Consider the following 18,956-nt stretch of genomic DNA (forward strand, 5'->3'; position numbering starts at 1 on the left):
ACACAGATAGGCTTTTAATGTGCTAATAATGAATCCCAATACTTACTTTTACTCATTGCCTGCGCATTTTAGACATTCAGGGGACGCCCATACTGAGAGAGACTTAGGCAGCTTAAATCTGTTTAGTTTACAATCCATTTATACGGCTGGATATTTATTGAAGCAATTCAGGTTAAGTACCTTGCTCAGGGGTACGACAACAGCAGCCCACCTGGGAACGGGATATACACCCTTCTCGTTACAAGCCCATTTCCCTAACTATCACGCTACTCAGATCGCCCCGTATATTTGAGGAGCTCCGCTTTATTTGTTGAATCGCTTAATTAAGCGCTTAATTGAAGATTTCCAGCACATCTGGGCGGCTGGGGCGGGCCGAATTTTTGATTGGCGGGAATGCCGCGCGCTGCAGCAGCAGGGATCGACGCCGCGCCTCGGGGGCGTCTATGCGGCACCATCGACATCGAAACTTTTCCTCGTTACGAACTGAGACGTCGTGAATAATTGAGAAGTTTGCGCCGAGAGTGGCGGGTTGGCTTCCTGGAACTGCCTGTCCATCACTACCGCTGTACCATGTTGGCAGGGGAAGGGAGAGTTCAGGGTGGGGGGGGGGGGGCGGCTTTACCTCCACGCAGGTCTGATGAGGCTGCCACGTAGGCAAAGGAGTCCATGTTGATGATGTCGATGACCGGGCTCACGACGCACGTCGGGTCCTTAAGCATGCAGAACAGAGGAGTCACCAGCGTTTCAAGAACACGCATTAACCCTTTAAGGCGTGAGGTCACAAATATGTGATTAGAATGTCCGTAAGTGAACACTGTAACGCTGATGTAACAATCACTAATTGAAAGCAAAGGAGTTCTAGAACACTGACTTTTACATTTAACATGTTTTTTGAAACATCCTAAAAACCTTCAAAGAGTTAATGCTTGTGCACCATTATACAAAAAAAAAAATTTTGAAAGGAAGGTTTTGGTCTAGGCATGGAACACACTCATCTATTATGGGACATCATTTTAATTAAATTTCTACTTTAAGTTTTTCCCCTTAATTATACATCTGCAGAGAAGGCAGCTGATAGACCTTTATCGTCAGCCTAAGCTGAAGACCGTTACCCATCAATCTCAGCAAAAATAGAGGCAATAAAACAGAATCAGATTATGAATAATCTTGACACCCGCCATTGAGTCAGAGCACGAAGCGAGAGAGGGGTGCAAAAAAAAAGGCAAAAAAAAAGCCTTTGACGGCAGTCGGCAGGACAGCTTGAGCCAGCGGCGGCGGCGGCGGGAGATAGCCGCGCTCGGCCAGACTCCGCCCCCGGCTTCGCCAACGCTCCCGAATTAGACGCGCCAGCCCTCCTCTCCTCCGTTGACATGCTCCGCCCCCACACCTCTAGCCCACACACTCAGCCCGCGAGCGCGACGGTTGGGCGCTCCGCGTCTTTCGGGCTGATTAGGCGAAGACGAGCCCCGCTCTTCGCCGAGTCGGCGGCGTCTGGCTGGCTAGCGGGGCGGCCCGTGCCAAACCGACAGAGGGGCCGCCGCCGCGTGATCTGGAAGGTTCCGCTCGCAGACGCGACGTCAGCCGCGCCGCGCGAGAAACATGTTGCCGTGGGAAGAGCCGTCGGTTACAAAACAAGAGGGCGCGTCACGCTAATGATGTATATGTGTTTGTGTGCGTGCGTATTTTCGCGTGGGTCGATAAATAATGCGTACAGAAATACACGTGCGCGCGGACACTGGTGCATAACTCCTTGGTAAAAATCAATGCCTCTCACTCTCCGCATTATCGACCGCTCGAAGAAAAAGGAATTCCTATAATAACGCATAGATTACACAACTTGATAGTTTGACAGCGATGCCCGGCTGCAGAAAATTAAAACTGATGTTCGAGCCACAGTCGAATCAGCTTGAACCAGATCCAGACGTGACTTCGAGAAAAAGGCTGAAATGCTCTCGTTAATGCTTGCGCATAGGCCTCACCTCTTGCACTTTTTTTTTTTTAAAACAGCATTTTTCAGAACAGTCCACAGCACAGGCTACGGATTATAAAATCTTTTCTGTGGACTGCACCCTCGTCATTTCTACACGGCAGGGTGTGTTTTAGTTCCTGGCCTGTCAACAAGGAATGAAAAATGACTGCGCTGCTGCAAATTGTCAGAGTGCTGAATATTGTCAGTCTATTCCCATCGCAGTGGGCTTCTAGAAGCTACTATAACTGCGATAATAGGCCTCTTTCAAGTTTCGGGAGATGGTTTACTAGTGGCCTGACAGCCAATCACGAATGGAAAGAAATTCTGGAAAATTCTACAAGTAAAAACAGGCCTGGGGGGGCAGCTGCTCAGAAAAATGTCCAATTGTCAGACGCTGAGGGAAAGGAGGGGGGGGGGGCGTACCTCTTTTATTCTGTGGAGCAGTGGGGGCAGCCAGTCTTTGTTCACCTCGCAGTGGCTGTCCAAAAAGGTCAGGACCCCGGCCCGGGCAGCATCCGCACCTCGAACCCTGGACCGGATCAGCCCTGGATGTGGCAAGAGGTCAAAGGTCATCTTGTTCTTTTTGCTTCTGTGTCCGCAATGACATGATCTACTGCCCTGCCCTTCCATATATGCGAGCAAAAACATTATTATCATTATTATTATTCCAAATAAAGAGGAAATCATTAGCTGCGGACAACACGGTGGCCCTGCTCGCCCCATGCATTAACAAGATGTGTGAAGGTTGTTTGCATCTCATTAAAAGAAAGAGCAATTAAGGATGCAGGCACAGAACCCATCTAGAGGACGCAGGATGTTTGAGAGGGCTGAGCGATTAAAGGCCTTTTTGCTTTGGATTAAATGGTTAGATCAATAGTTCCTTGCTTTGGTGGGAAAGTCACTGACGAAAAAAAAAATAAAAAGCACAGGACGTTTTGGCACCACAGTGCTACTACAGCCAATTAAAAAATCCCATCGTTTCATCCTCAATAACACTTTATTCTTGGGGTGGGTAAATAACCCCCCCCCCCCCTTTTCGCAGTTGCTAGGTGAAAGCAGACAGCGTTCAGAACGCAAGAACAGAGGAAGGCCTTTATTAACTACATTCACCTCCAGTTAATAAAGGCGTGCTGTACGTGGTATTAAAGAGACAATCCGTTTTTAAATGGCTTACGCTTCTCCAGTTCTGCAGCTCAGCGGAGGCCTGTGGGATTGTTTAAGTGCACACAGACATCAGGGCGTAAGCGTACCTCCCGCGCGGCTCAGCGACAGAGACAGCTCAATCAAACCAGCCACAGGACGAGGACGCGGAGACAGGTGAACAGCATAATGATGTCCATTATTTACGCGGGAAAACCCTGCCTTGGGTACGCGGGACGATACGATCAAATTAAGCTGCTAATGATTTTTATTTTATTATTTATTTATTTTTTTACAACTGGTTTGAGACAAAAGGCGAGGCTCCTCTCCGAGGCACGGAGCATGCGGATAGTGCGCGAGAATGCAAACGAACGGCTGCTATTTTCGACGGGCGCAACGCTGCAATTTGTCGAAATTCCTGGCAATCTCGTCCCTGCCTCATTATAAATCGCGGGTACGCGCGAGCGAAAACAATCCTGTGGCGTTTTAGCGGCTTTGTGTGTTTTTTTTTTGCAAATCCCCGTTTAAAGCCGCGTTATCGTTTCGGTCAAACCCGCCCGGCGCGATCTAGAGCCGACCGCGGCGAAGGAATGTGGGGGAAAAAAAAAACAAAACGACAAAAACAAACTCTATTTAATAAAAGCTCATTTCATAACCAGCACGCATCCCGGCTCATTTGACAGTCGGGGAGTCACGCTGGCCCCCTCGAAACCGCGGCGTTCAAAAACACCTCAGACCGAAATGAGAGGACGCGGGGAGGCCATCAGTAACGAAGCGGCCGACCCGCGGAGCGGCGACAGCGCCGCGGAGAGCTTCTCAAACGGGGCTTTCATTAAACTGTAAACAGTGTCGTACATTAAACAAAGCCCCTCCCCAAGGCCCCGTCCCTCATGCAGGCCCCTGATCCAGCGCAGAAGGGGCCCGGCCAACGGAGAGAGCTGCTGAGCATTTCTTAAGAGGGCCGATCGATACCGTCTGCAGATGTGCAAGCTACGTATTTTTTTTTCTTCTTCTTCTTCTTCTCCTTCGCCAGACTGTTATTGAAATGCTTTATCAACTGATTGATTTTTTTTCCCATACCGTGTGTCCTAATGCCCCCCCTCCACTTCCCCATACAGGGGGGTTTACAACATAATCCCCGCCCCGCCCCGCCACACTGCGGCTCCGACACCAGCGTTTGTCCGCCTGTGATGTAATCGAGATTTATTCGAAGGGGAGGCTTCCCCTTAATGAAAGGCGCAGATCAATCTTTCGTGGGCACAGCTCATAAAGCGCAGGATTAAAACTCATCTCCTGAGTTCCCTCCTGAAATAGCATCCTGTCGATGTGGGCGGGGGGGCGGGGCGGGGTGGGCAGCTGCGTCAGGAGTCGCCAGACGCTGATCACGCTAGCCTGAGTTATGAGTTTAGAGCACTCTGAATGAGTAAAGGACTGTTATATAGCGTTATCCAAGCGCTTACAATTGAGCTTCATTGAGAGCATTGGGTTAGGGTAGGTCTTGTCAGACACTTGACATGCCCAGGCGGTTTGAACGCACCCGACGCCAGACAAGGGTCTTCCTGAGCTATGTCGCGTTACTTTGCATTTCAGCTACATACAATGTAAGAGAGCATCTAAGACCATTCGTCAGAGTTCAATGAAGTGCCAGTCCAGCCCAGCAACATCCCAACAGAAGCATGCACGCAGGTTCAGTTTAACTGTGCTAGGCAAGAACCAGGATACTAAACCTGAGCAGGCCCTATGCACAGACAGTGTCCATAGCAAGCCACAAAATGTGTCGTTATCTTAGTTTGTGAAGGGAAATTTCGAAGCTGAACTCACACATCCCTTTTACACCGATCTCCTTATCTGCGTAATACTGACTATCCTGAGATAAAGCATGCGTTATGTACAAAACACTGGATAGCAGCTGCCAGGCTACGGTGTGCTGGTACTGCAGCTACAAGTAGCTGTAAAAGACAAAGAAGAAATTACTCCTGCTTAAATACAAATTAAATACAGAATGGCACTTTGTGATATTATAAGTTGCATCAACATACAAATACAACTAAAATATCATATATGAACATAATGACATATTCTCCTAAGATGCAGAAATTCATTTTTGTCCCCTGTAGGGAATCTGGTCTCAATCTCGAGAACCATATATTCTACTATGCTGAAACCTTCACTATAAATTGACATTCAATAAAAATGAAAGAAATTATATTTTTGATTTTGTCAGACAAGACTCTTGTATTATGTAAAAAAAATGTAATACTTTAATTTTTTTTCTGCCGGGCCTCAGACGGATATACTGCAGCAACATCGATGAGGCGAGAAAGTTTTCGGCTGAGGGAAGTGTTTCAAGAGAAAGCAATGTGCTGCTGCCAACGCAATGCCATTTACAGACGCTTCATTCAGAATCGATGTATTGACACCGATCCACAGACAAACTGTTCCAAATGCTGACCTCGCCTTCTCGTGTAGAGGCTTAACGGCGCTGGCTGCTGACGCGTCAGAAAAGGCAGGACCGCCGCCCGTCAAAATCAGCGCTGCCCCGTCACTCAGCGGAATCCGTATCGACACGCCGCACTACGCCATTTTCAACTTTTAATCGAATCAGAGCGGCGGACTTCCCGGATTCTCTGCCAGCATAATGAAGGCACTACAGCAAATTCAAATTTAGGTCCTGCAATTTAGGTCCTGCAAAACAACTGATCAGAGCCAGCAGAGGTTTTAAAGATATTTAAGAACAATGAAACGGACAGCCAGGTTTACAACTATTATACATGCGTGCCAACTACAAGTGCTTTGCAGCGAATTATATTAATATTGTGTAACGTTAGTATTTTTACAACATAGATCTTTTTTTTTTACAAGCTCATATGGTGACTAACTATATGAATATGGAACAGACCAGGGGTGGATGTCCAGGTGTCAGACAGTCCTGCCATGCGTTACTGCCACCCATGAGCTCAGCCAGCTGATTTCACTAATTAGCTCTAGCTCCTGGCAAAAGATCTAGGGCAAATCTAGGGGACTGGAACAAAATACTGGGGAGGACTATTTCTTTCCAGACCTGGATTTTCCAGCTGTGGAAATAACACTGACCTGATACATGGGGGACTGGCAATGTTCAGGGTTTGGAAATGGACACAGGGTGCTTAAGCTGCACCTGATCACCACGGGCCAGGTGGGCTGGCCCAAGCAATGGTTAAGATACCACAACATGCGTGGTGTCACTAGCTAAACAGACACACGCATGTAGAGATCTATATTGCTGGGGCACGGTGTGTTTTTATGTAAACAGACACACACACACACACACACACACACACACACACGTGCACATACACAAGCCCAGCTCACACACGCTCACACATCCATTCGTGTACCTTCTCGCCGCTCATTCCGAAGACACTTCACTTTGGGCAACTTGGTGAGAAGAAGGCAATCGTCAGCTGAAAGAACGCATTATTCAGAGTGAGCGCAATGTACACATCGCACGTTACACGCGAATGTTAACACAAAAGATGCAGAAGAACCGGGTCCTTTTATTCGGCGGTTGACTGAAGGGACCGTTTCATGTGAAAGATAAAGATGTTGTAACAGTGACAGATCTTCCTCAGAACCACAGGCTACTCACGGTCTTCGCTGAAGTCGTCCACCAGCAGGATCTCGTGAATTAGGTGAACGGGAGTTCGATTGAGCACGCTGTAAAAGAAGACACACAAAAACCTCAAATATATTATTTCATTTCTAGCTACAGTTACGTGTGTTCAGTAATTTCTTATTAAATAAAAAAAAAACTTTATACCATTTTTTTTAAAGGATGTGTTTCTTTACTGAATCAAGAAAAAAAAATGCGTTCCCAGGATAAATATATCAAAGAAGAACAACAAATATGCTTAAGAAAAACGGGCATCAGTTCAATGCCCTCTTCGGAAACCATTTTTTAAAAGAGAAAATTGAAGGATTAACCTGAGGCGTCCTTATTTCGAGAATAAATAACTTCCTAAAGGAGAAGAATGTTCTTTTATTCAGCACACATGAACAGCAATCATCTGCAGGTGCAGAGGGAGGATGGGGAAGGTGGGGGGGAGGGGGTGAGGATGTAGCCAGAGGTACCTCACCCCAATTCGAGTTTCAAAGCCCGGACGCCCCCACGGCTCCTCCATCCCGCATTCCATTTAATTTTTCATTTCGCGTTCGCGTGAGGCCGCTCGGCCGCAAAAAACTACTTTCGCTTTCGGCCGACGCGACTTCCTGGAAATTGCCGGTGTGTGAAACAACGCGCTCGATACCTCGGCGATCGATAGCGCAATCCCCCCGACCGCTAATAGGCCAGAAGTACGTTAGCGAATAGCGAAATAATCATTGGAACATCGCGTTAATTGCAAAGTTTCTCTGTAAACATCGGCGGCGATTTGCGCGGCTGGCTGAAGCCGTCTCCCCGCGGTCGCGCTGTGCTCGCTCGGCGCCCCCTGTCTTCGTGAATAATCGCGCGGCTGTCAGACGCGCGATTCCGCTTTTTTCCAACCGCCATGCAGACCAGAGACATTCATCATTTCGCCTCCCTGTGTCCCTCTCTCTCTCTCTCTCTTTCTCTCTCCACCGTCAACACACTCCATCACTCCTTTAGTACCCCCATGCCTTTATTAAGGCCCCTGACAGAAATCCTTTTCTATTGGAAAAAAGGGGGAAGCGTCCACAGTGAGACAAAACTATGATTTCAGCTCTTAATTACCGGACCAAACGTTGCTAGGCAGCGATACGGTAACGTCTAATGGCGAAACATCTGACGATTAAAAACCAGGCCTTTGGTGTCTTAGGGTTTCTTCACTGGTTCCCATTTCAAAGGAACATTTCAAAGTTTCCCTTTATGTTAATGTACATCATAGTTTCTTATTGAAAAGACACTTAAATATACATCCACAGGGCAGCACACAACTAATGTTGTGGATGCAGTACGATCACGCTCAGCTTCAATTCAGCATATGAAAATAACTATAACTATATAAAGCAGCGACGAAAGAAGTACAGTATGTGATCCACAGAGCTAGCTGCGAGCCCGAGGTCGAGCGCTACAAAAAGCTCCAAAGAAGCTATGAAAAAATGTCTCACTTTCTGTTCTAACAAGGTCGTTACAGCGATTTCACGCAGTGTTTATTGGCCTACACGCCACTCGGTGCACTGCGACTTTGAAGTCTTAAACTAATTAAACAAACAGAGGAAGGGTCTTTGACGAGCTGAAGTGCTTCGGTTTTCAGATCAGACGCGTTCCCAAATTAATTTGATTTGGAGCAATTCCGAGTGGGAGGCATTCATTAGAACTAAACGTTTTCACCGCTCTTCTCCGTGACATGTGGAACAAGCTCTCCGCAAAGTTAAATCTAATTAATGCATTAGTTCACTAAAATATAGGGGGTTTTTTTTTTTTGCCAGGTAATAGAATTAATCCTCAAAAGTGTGGATTGGAAACATTACGGAAGTTGACCCCCCGCTTGCTAATGAAGCCTTCGCCAACCATTTCCTGGAGTTACGGTCACCTCCTGGCCCGTAACGACACTTAAGCAAAGGGACCTCCGGGATCTCCAAAGAGAAAAGTAAAATATGGCATCCCTCTGCAGCCCGTGACAAATGACCGCACGCCCTGTTCATATTCCCCGCCCCCCCCAGGGAGCGAGAATAAGGGCGGGCCTCCGCTCTGTATTCCTTCAGTCCAGCGCAGTTATCGGCGGCCTTAATCTACGGCTCCCGGTGCTGAGTGAGGAGCCAGGCTTTCCAAGGATTTTCAGGCCGTTGGCCCCCCCCCGCCGCCCCCCGCCGCCCCCCGCCGCCCCCCCGCACCTCTGGGGGCTCCGCTGCGGTAATGGCCTCTGTCAGCGCTTACACAAATCAAACTGGGGCCCGGGGCCCCGTATCTCAGACCTATTTTACATCACGGCTCGGTCCTCCAGTGTCCCCGTCGCCGGGGCGAGTCTAGGGGACGGCGGAGGTCGCGGCGGGAGGATCCGCGGGGCCCGGGCGCCGGGGGCCTCTAGCACCCGACCGAATCCCCGCAACCGCTCCTCTCCCAGGACCCAAGCACGACGGACGGACAAACAAACGGACGACCTGTGAGAGACACCTGGAAGACGAAAGAGAAAAAAAAAACCGCGTCGTTCTTTTCTCCTTGAGCTGAGTCACCGGCGGCCGCCGCTCGCGGGGATAACATAATTAAAGTCGTGTCACACGGCGGCTGGCGTGACACGAATGCGCCGGGAGCGATGAGATTGAGGGCCTAATTAAACCCCTCCCACAGAGCCGCCGCCGCCGCCGGGCCTCGGGGACCGCGCTACCTCAGGAGACGCTTACCCACAATGCCGAGCGGGTCCTCGCATGCGGCGGGAACGACTATGTATAAACACACACACACACACTCACACGCGCACACACACAAACTAAAGTTACAGAGACAGAGAACCAGACAGGGAGGGCATTTTCAGCTGAGCGCAGGCGTTTTTTTTTTTTGTTTTTTTTTTTACAGGAAACCGCACTGCGTCACGCCGCAGCCCAAAGACTTCCGAGTTGTAAAGTCGAAAAGCGAAAGCAGCCCGCGGACGTGTCGGGGGGCTGTAGGCACAAGGCACTCTTCCGCGGCGGCGCAGGTACTTGAGGCGGAGTGACAGACTGCGCCAATAAGGACAAGCCATCCAGGAAACGGAGGCAGGAAACCAACTGGGAGCGGTGGGGTTTTTATTCGGCCCAAACTGCCTGGCCGCGAGACGGTTTCCTGGGCCGCTTCTCACTCGGGGACGCTCCGCGCTCGTAAAAAGATGTGGTCTGTCTCTAATGGCTGCTAAAGGTGGAACGAGGCTCAGCCCGACGCAGACAAAAAGGGTTGATTGGCAACCCTGCCGATGACACCGCCGTCGCCTGAGCGCTTAATGAGACTGCTTGAAGGGGTCAAAGGTCACGTTGCCGTCTCAGCGAGGGTAATTAGAGCATATTACAGTACGCATCCGTCAGCCACTCAGCTCTGCACTCTTAACACCGACAGCACTCTCCAGTCTCCTTTCTCTCGATGCAAAAAAAAAATTCAGCTCTGTTGAGAAAAATACACTACATGGCAAAAAGTATGGGGTCACCTGACATCCAACATCTCATCCAAAATTATGGGCATTAGTATGGAGTTCATCCACCCTTTGCTGCTATGGCCTCCACTCTTCTGGGAAGGCTTTATACCAGATGATGGAGCATTGCTACAGGGATTTGCTTCCATTTAGCCGAAAGAGCATTAGTGAGGTCGGTCACTGATTGGGCGATTAGGCCTGGCTGGCAGTTGACTTTCCAATTAATCCCAAAGGTGTTGGATGGAGTTGAGGTCAGTGCTCTGAGCAGCCCAGTCAATTTCTTCAGCACCGTTCTCCACAAAACCATTTCCTCCAAACTGTTGGGGAAGCACAGAAGGAGATTGTATGCTGTATCATTAAGAATTGGAACTGGAACTAAGGGGCCTAGCCCAAACCATGAAAAACGGCCCCAGACCAAGGGGTGTCCAGATACTTTTGGTTAGATGGTGTACTTGATGCATCTTTTAAAAATGTAATAAGGGGAGTGACCAAGTCCAGTTGCAATGCATATTGTGAAACAACAGAAATTTCTGTTACCAACCAGAACTCTCAGTGAAAAAGGAGGGACTGAAGAAATGCAGGAGATGACCATCTAGGTAGACTATTATCATAAAAATTTGATTTACCCTCAGATCCTAGCTTTAAAGCTTACACAGACAAACTCTGGTGGAGCCTGGGAGATGAAACAACCTCATATGGGATGTGAAGGTGGAGATCTGTGACCCATTGACATATTAGCTGCCTTACCTCCTTACAGTGCGCAGCAGTGTGGATCTGGCCTCATTGTGGAAGGTAATGATGATGGACGTGGGCGGCAACTCCGGCCCATAATGCAATGCGCTGCACCTGAAACAGACAAGACGCAGCCTGCATATTAATCCAATCGCAGGTGGGGGCCTCTCCTCGCCCCCGCCCAGTGTGGAATGCCCAACTGCGAGGTGTGGACCCGCCCCGCCTCCGGAGCACCCTCGGTCGATTCAGGAGGGCGTAGTCCCAGCACAAATCTCCTCAGAAATGTGCACAGTCAGCTACTTCTTCTTTTTACCCTGCCATTCAAGACCGGAGCTGCTACGCTTGCTAAAACCCCAGGGCTGCCCAACCCTGTTCCTGGAGATCTACCGCCACTCCAACCCTAACAAGGCCACACCTCGTTCAACAGCTAGAGAATCTCCCTGAGCTGCTAATTAGGAGAATCAGGAGTGCCAAATTAGGGCCGAAATGAAAGCCTACAGGACGGCAGATCTCCAGGGTCGGGCGGCCCTGGTCTAGATGAACCGGTGAACTGCGACGGGCTGCCTCCAGGGGGCGCACCGCCGGCGAGCCCCGCGGCGCTGAATATTAATGAAGTCTGCATTTTTTCGAACTGACCTGGCCTCGATGCTGTTTCCTCCCTTCCCACCTGTGCCTCCCCCTTCCGTGAATTAATTTATCATGCGGAACAATAACGACACAAAATATCAGGTCAGGCTCGCCATAAATGCCACGGCCAGAAAGACTGGCGCGGCTCGCCGCGGAACGAAAACCTGCCTTTATAATTGGGAGCACTGTTGCCGGGGTAACAAGACAAAAGCATCCCGTCGCGTAAGGATGGAACAAATGTGTGATAAGAATGATAAAGGAAGGTTATAAATTATAGATGAACGCCGGCTCATTAAAAAAAGAGAAGAAGAAGAAAAAAAAAACGACCACGCAACCCGTGGTAACCTCTGACCGCGAGCGGTGTGGGAGTTAGCGTCTGCCCCCTGCGTCAGGAATATTTGGCTCGATGCAGAGCGGGCTGCTACGCAAACAAGGCTGGAACACAGACAAGAGATCGGAGCAGCACTTTAAAAGACAATTTGTCGATCGTTACGCAGCGACTGCTAATTCATCATATTCACAATTCATTCATAAGTCAATATAAACTGTCATGTCCAGCAGATCTAATGGATGGTTGAAACGGACTTAAAGTTAAGTGGAAACAGCACTTTCTGCACGCGCACCAATAGCCTTGCAATGGTCATTTCAAGGCAGCCCGATAAGCATGTAGCATGTTAAATCAAACCCTTACCATGGGTTTTACTGTTGTAATAGCATTTGTGTTATCAGAAACATATTACAAGCAGGTCACAGTGAAGCTGTGGGTCCCAGACACCGTGCAAAGCCAGCCTTTCACTGTACCGAGTAGTGTTGTGATATGACAAATGTGCACATTACATGGATTTTTTTATTTTATTTTATTTTAAAAATGTATTTAACAAAACAAATGTATTGATAAGGTGATCACCTTTGAGAAAAATGTGCCCATTTCGTCTGAGAATTAGACTAAAGCCTCAAATTCTATGATGATTCTCAAGGCAGGCTTTTGAGAAAGACGAGCTAAATACCGTCATAAATGAGGCAAAAGCATTGCCGAAATATTCATCCTTTTGTTCTTAAAATCTGATCATTCATGAAATGTTTACATTGCACTGGCATTCAAAGAAGCAATATTAGCTCCCTTCTAAATACTGACTTCCCCTCCACACGAAATTCTCATTCTCTGAATAATCCATCACAAGTGGATGTTTTCCTTTCCGTTTCCGAGCAGCCTTGGGAGAATTTGTTTGGCTTTCAGGCGCAGCGGCAAACTGGAGTCATTCATATTTGATCATTTGCGTTTGGGGGACAGCGATCCGTTTCATCTTTTTTTTTTTTCGCAGGACTTTTGAAGCTGTTTAAAGATTCGCCTCGCGGTGGGAAAAAAAAACCCGCGCGGATCAAACGGATCAGACGACGCGGCGTCTCCGGGACGTGGCGGTTCGGCTCTCCCAGCCCGTTACGGGACCCCTTTTCCCCACTCCTGCCCCGTTTCCGCGGGAACCGCTGGCAGCTCGAAGCGCCCGTGCGGAACACCTGTCACAACCTTTGTCTCCGCGGAACGGTGCCGTCCCCCGGCGATGAGGAGGCCCGCGGATGCTGTCAAGATTTGGGCTACTCCCCCCAAGCAGGGCGGCGGCGAGGAATAGAGAATGAGCTTTCTCCTCTCAGTCCTGGAAGTCAGCTCTCTCTCTCTCCCACACACAACAACAGCACCTTCGCTCAGCCATTAGGGTTCTGCAAATTGCTCTTCTCAGCTTCCTGAATAGGGATTTTATTTTCTCTGCGCTCTTATTTTGAAGGTGTGAAGTATGGTGAGATGGGAAGAGTGAGGTACATTAACCTCAGAGGCCTGTTCCAATGCATAATTCAGCCAGAGGGTGGAATTTCAAGATGGGGAAAACCTCTGCCTTTTTTCCTTAACCTGACCCGATGGCCAATCTCAGATAGAAGCTTCCAGAAAAGTAAAAAACCGAGACGAAGTAATTAAGGTGCCTTGTGCCACTGCAGAATCCCATTTTGGGTCTGGCACTTTTACGGACTGAGTGGCACCGCAGTCCAGGGCCAGGGCACAGAGAGAGGGGTGCAGGTAGTCTCAGCTGAGAAACGGTGCCCCAGAAGTGGGCGCAGGTCAAAATTCGGCCAGTTCCAACACGGGTCGTTGGCACACGCCGGACACTCACTCACAACAACTGCACTGGAGGGCTTCCAGATCAGATGCTGGCATCTCACATGAGGACAAGCCTCTTCAGCTGAGCTTTTCTGAGCGAGATCATGAGTCTTTGAACGGACAGCCTTCCTGGTGGAAACCGTAACCAGAGGGCAAAAGAGAGATCGGCTCTTTGTCGTGCATCATCGTTAGATGATCTCTTGCATGGATTCATCGCTCGCAAGAAAAAGTCGCCCTCACTCGCTCTGTTCTCTATGCAGCTTTCAAAGGTAGACACAAGGCTGCATACACAGTGGAGACAGAAAAGCCTGAAATCACTTTGCAGTCAAATCTCAGTCAGAGGTGCATGCATACTGTCAGGGCACTCAATGGTTTCTTTAATATGCCTATGCTTCAACATACTCGCGCACCTCTGTATGCAGTTTCCAATAATTCCTCATACATAACTCATACATGCAAAACCAGCACGCAGCACATCTCCTCCAGGTCTGACGTACCATCTAATCTGAAATCATATTAATTCCCTCGTTCACGATGCAGAAACGTCTGCAGCGTGACATAAATAATTGCATTCCCGCAAAAAGCGAAACTTTCGACAATGCGAATTTCCACCAATCGCAGCAGCGAAAGATAACGGCTGTTTCTCGACAGCGGACACACAGTTTCGACGGTCTGACCGTTCCATTTAATCGGCTGCTGAATTTTGAGGCGCAGAATTTGGATGTTGAAATATTGCGAGCCACGGGAGTCAACGCCGCAACGAGCCACGCCGCAACGATCCTCTGCGTTCCTTTTTTCTGTATCTGCGCACACGTGTAGTGTCTGCTCACCAGAGAGGTTTGAGGATAGGAGATACAGCGCTTTAAAGCATTATTCGCAGCATGGGTAAAGGTAGTGGAACAGGATCTTTATCAAGACCGACTCGCTCGGGCCTGAGTCACAGACAACACAATCAAATTCCACAGGGAATAGCTAAGAAATAGTTCTTATCATCCATCTTGCACTTTAATGGTATTTTAAACATTCATTAAAATTCACAGCTGCTCTCGACAGAGAGCTGAAATACTGATTTATTATCCGCGACAAGTGGCAAAGAATGCCGTCCTTTGGGGACAGTGCTACGGATGTATCTGAAAAAGATCCATCTCGGAAGTTGAATGATTTCTATGGCGGCGGGTGATATCAAAGATGTTCTAAGCAATGAACAGATATTCAGTTCCTGTGTTCTTATGTGCTTCTTTATTCAGAAGAAGTTCTGGTTGGTAACAGGAGATTCCCGTGCTCTCTGTGTTGCCCTGCTCATAATGGATGCTCTCTCTTCAGCCACGCCCAGCATGAATATTCATAACAAGCCAGCCTACCAGAAAACTCTGATGTTCAACAATGGCAGACGCCAGAACGTGAGAACATTACAGCTTCACTGGGTAACTGAATTAAAATTCACAGTTATTAGCGAAAAACATGTAACAATAATGAGATTTTCCAAGCTACTGAAACATTTTGCAACTGACTATTCCTTGGATGAGAAAAATATTGGCTTGTGTTATTCGGTGATGAGAGTTAAAGGTCAAAAAATGGGTTTATACATGTAGGTTTATACATTTTTCACTCTTAGAAATGTGTAAAAATATCAGCATAATCAGTATTCATAAAAATTTGAATAAAGAATAAAATCTTTTGAATAATGTCTACTGATAAACAGTTACTGTTTGTGGTCACAACTGTTCCATCTGCACATTATGGACAAATACATAATTCCTTATGGACTTATGGATTTAATTTGTTTATTTGAGAGTGCCATTTATGACGTTTTGATGTGTTTATTAAAGTCTAATGCATCTCTAAAAAGACATTACTGGGAGAATAAAACAACTGCATTGGCTGAAAGTTCTATTAGATTAGTATAAATCCATCCTGTCCAGTTTCCTGTCAGTTCGGCTTCCATCACAGATAAAGTATTGCATTACAAATATTCTCATTTCAAGGAATCGCCATGGGGACGCCAGGCGACAGACGCGTCTGATCATTAAGCAGAGTAAGCTTATATTTACGCCGTCAGAAACAGTGTTTGCAAGGCAATTCTTACAGGGGCATTAGAAATAGAAAAGTAATAGCAAGTCCCAGTCCTGATTTATAATTAGCATATAAAAGAATCAGTGATTCTTTATCCAAATGTAAATACCTTTTACCAAAATGCCAAAGCACTTTTTACTGTTACCATGGAAATGTACAGGAGCACAGTTGGCTGTTTCTGGGTATCATGAGAATGGCTTCCTATGCAGTGAAGACCATTTGGAATCATGGCGAACTGTACAGGATGTGAATGAATAAAAACAATGCTAGTTCATTTTAGCTTAATACTGTAGAGAGGTATACACTGTACCATGTAATTCAGAACACGATTTCCTGGTGAAAAGATAACAGCACTGTGCTACCACGATATGTTTTACTGCTTCTTTTGGTTGCTTGTTTTAAGGCATACAACTAACATCAAACGGTAGCCCTAATGAGCAGAATCGATACTCCAAAAATGCTCTGTATTTTTATTCGAATTGATAGATTTTAAATAGATAGAAACACACTTGAATATATGAAAACAGTTCCATACAGTATGCTCTGGAACTAAATAAAACTAAAGAACTTCAGGCAATGAATAATTTACACAAGACTAAAAACGTAGATTGTATAACAGAAGTAAAATCCTTGGACTGAGAACTGTCTTATTTCTCAAGTCTAACTACTATGCAGCTGGAAGGCCCAGAGCCTGCTAAATCAAGGGGCATTAAACGATTTCCGAGCAGAATTAAACACAATCTACAGACGTAACATTCTCAATGAACTGCTAACAAGCCAGTAATAACGACACAATACACAAATAGTCATTTTAATTAGTAATGCCACACTAATAAAACAGCAAGAATGGTTCCCTGCACTTTAGGAGCTGAACACGCTAAAAAGCCTTGAACGCTGAACTGCAATTAGCCAAACGAGACAGCCATATTGCGAATGCTGATAGACAGCAAGCTGCAGCCAATAAAAGCGACCCGTAAAAGTCTAATCTTTACGCGATGGCCGCTCGAACTGTGTGTGCACATTATAATGCATGGAAAACTGCCCCATTTGTGTCCATCATACCTAGGATGCCAGCACAGGAGCAGCGAAGGAGAGGGACGGGAGAGGCGGAGAGGAAGTGACAGTTGGCTTCGCTCCAGTCGCCGAAGACGACGGCGATGAAGGAGCGACTGGGGAACCGGAACAGATCATTAATCCCAGGCACTGCCGAGGATCCATTATAGATGGGGATATTTTAAATAGTATCCATACAGCACATAATGAGAGTCTTCGTCAGCCAAAACATCTGTGCGAAGGAGCGCGCCGCTACGTGAATGGGATTAACGCAAGGATTGGCTGCTGGAAGCACCCTGAGGCGTGGGACAGTGCCATCTTTGGATAGGATTTTTTTTTTTTGACAGGTTGTTATGCTTCCCCGTTCTCGTTTCAAAAAGTAGATTTCTGAGCTTCCGCTATCCATATCTTAATTTGCGAAGTTGTGTATATACGTAATCCCATATGTTTGGAGAGAAAAACAACATCCGCATGTACTCAGCTGGTAGATGCTAAATTAGATTCCCAGAAGGAAAACGTGTTTGATCCACCATCCGAGCATTCAGAGAATAACATCAATATTTGACTGAGAAATGGATGGAGACGGCTGCCTATTATTTCTAATTATCGACATTCCGTTCGCTGCCAAACTGGCGCGAAGCTTAACATGTTGGGGTTTTTTTTTTTGCCGTTGTGTTTCGGCGAGGAAGGCGCTATGCGTTACAGGCTCATTTTACACCTCATTAAAAAGGAACACCTTTTCTATTAATCAGGTTGTGCCATATGTTCCGTTTCTAAATCCGTTGATGCCTCTCTCTCTCTCTCTCTCTCTCTCAAGGACGGGTTCGGATGCGGCGCCGACGCGGTCGGGGTCACGTGACGGACGTCAGACAGCCTCGGCTGAGGGAACGCGGTTTATAAGGTGAACGCGGACGCTCTCCCTCGCCCGTGCCTCCCTCTCTCTCTCTCTCTCTCTCCCCGATGCCTTTTCCCCCGGCTTCACACGGAAGATGGAATCATTCCCCGACTCCTCCGGAGAGATGGTGGAGCAGACGTGAAAACCGAAAGAAGAAGCGAGCGGAATGTTCCGGAGAGGACACCACCAGGGGAAAGCGGGGGGGGGGGGGGGTGGGTTGGTTTGGAATTAGCCTGGTCTGGCTTTCTTTTGCGGGGGTGGAGGGGGTGGGCGGGGGGGGGGGGGGGAGGGGGTGAACAAAAATAAATAAAACAGCAACGGCCTTCTCCGCGTGGCTGGCTGTGACGAGCCTCTCTCCTGGCTTGCTGTTCACCGGGCCGGGCGAGGAGAGAGAGAGAGAGAGACAGAGAGAGAGAGAGAGAGAGGCAGAATGAGCGAGCGCCCAGCTGGGAACACCGGCCATTCTCTCCCCATCTGTCACCACGGCGATGGAGTCCACAGCCCAGAAAAAAATAACCAGCCCTCACAAAAAACGCGCCAGAGCACGCCGCTGCGTTTAATTGCGTTAGGCGGGACCCTCTGGTTAATCGGCCCCTGCCATCCACTGCAGCCGGAGCCGCCCGCACCCAAAAAACAACCGCGCACAAGCCACCCTTTCTGTTCCGCGGGCAGGTACTGGCACGGCACGGGATACAGAGCTCCTCCGTCTTAGCGCTGGAACGGAAAAATACTGGGAGCGAAGGTCTGAAAACACATTTTCCTAAATGTGTAGCCTACTCAGATACATACACAAACACGCACACACACACCCACAAACACACACACACAGATATAAAAACAAGTGCATACACACACACACACCTCGGGACTGACAGCACAACTAAAACAATTAGCAACAGATTCTTCTCGCGGGCGTGTCGATTTTGCGCCTCCGGTTTTTTTGTCTGGTCTTATCTGACAGCTATTGGTTTTCTGACAATCACTCCGGCGCTGCACAGAAAGCCGTTCCCTCCCCGCGAGGCGTGTTGCCGTGGGCCCCTCCAGGTTATTTTCCCTTGTTTGTTTTCCACACATGCCTCCACTCAGGAAATGGCTCGCGGACAGACGGAGGCTTTACGTTTACCAACACCGACATTATCGGAGGTCTGGTTCACGGAAAAACGTTGGCTCCTGGTTGCCATGGCGCTTCATTGGCACGGTTTCCAGACTGGGGTTTTACTC

General features: G+C 48.0%; 1 protein-coding gene across 1 annotated transcript in view; it reads right to left on the reverse strand.

Moving 5' to 3' along the window:
• Positions 1–18,956, reverse strand: part of galnt14 (UDP-N-acetyl-alpha-D-galactosamine:polypeptide N-acetylgalactosaminyltransferase 14 (GalNAc-T14)) — a 75,291-nt gene that overhangs the window by 23,548 nt on the left and 32,787 nt on the right. The window contains exons 3-7 of the mRNA XM_064340186.1: positions 10,954–11,052; positions 6,738–6,805; positions 6,487–6,552; positions 2,393–2,514; positions 623–710 (exon numbers count right to left, since the gene is read on the reverse strand). Coding sequence (XP_064196256.1) covers positions 623–710; positions 2,393–2,514; positions 6,487–6,552; positions 6,738–6,805; positions 10,954–11,052 — 443 coding nt within the window. The remainder of the gene's footprint in view (positions 1–622; positions 711–2,392; positions 2,515–6,486; positions 6,553–6,737; positions 6,806–10,953; positions 11,053–18,956) is intronic.

Source organism: Anguilla rostrata, chromosome 6 (assembly GCF_018555375.3).
Source record: "Anguilla rostrata isolate EN2019 chromosome 6, ASM1855537v3, whole genome shotgun sequence".
Taxonomy (NCBI): Eukaryota; Metazoa; Chordata; class Actinopteri; order Anguilliformes; family Anguillidae; genus Anguilla; species Anguilla rostrata.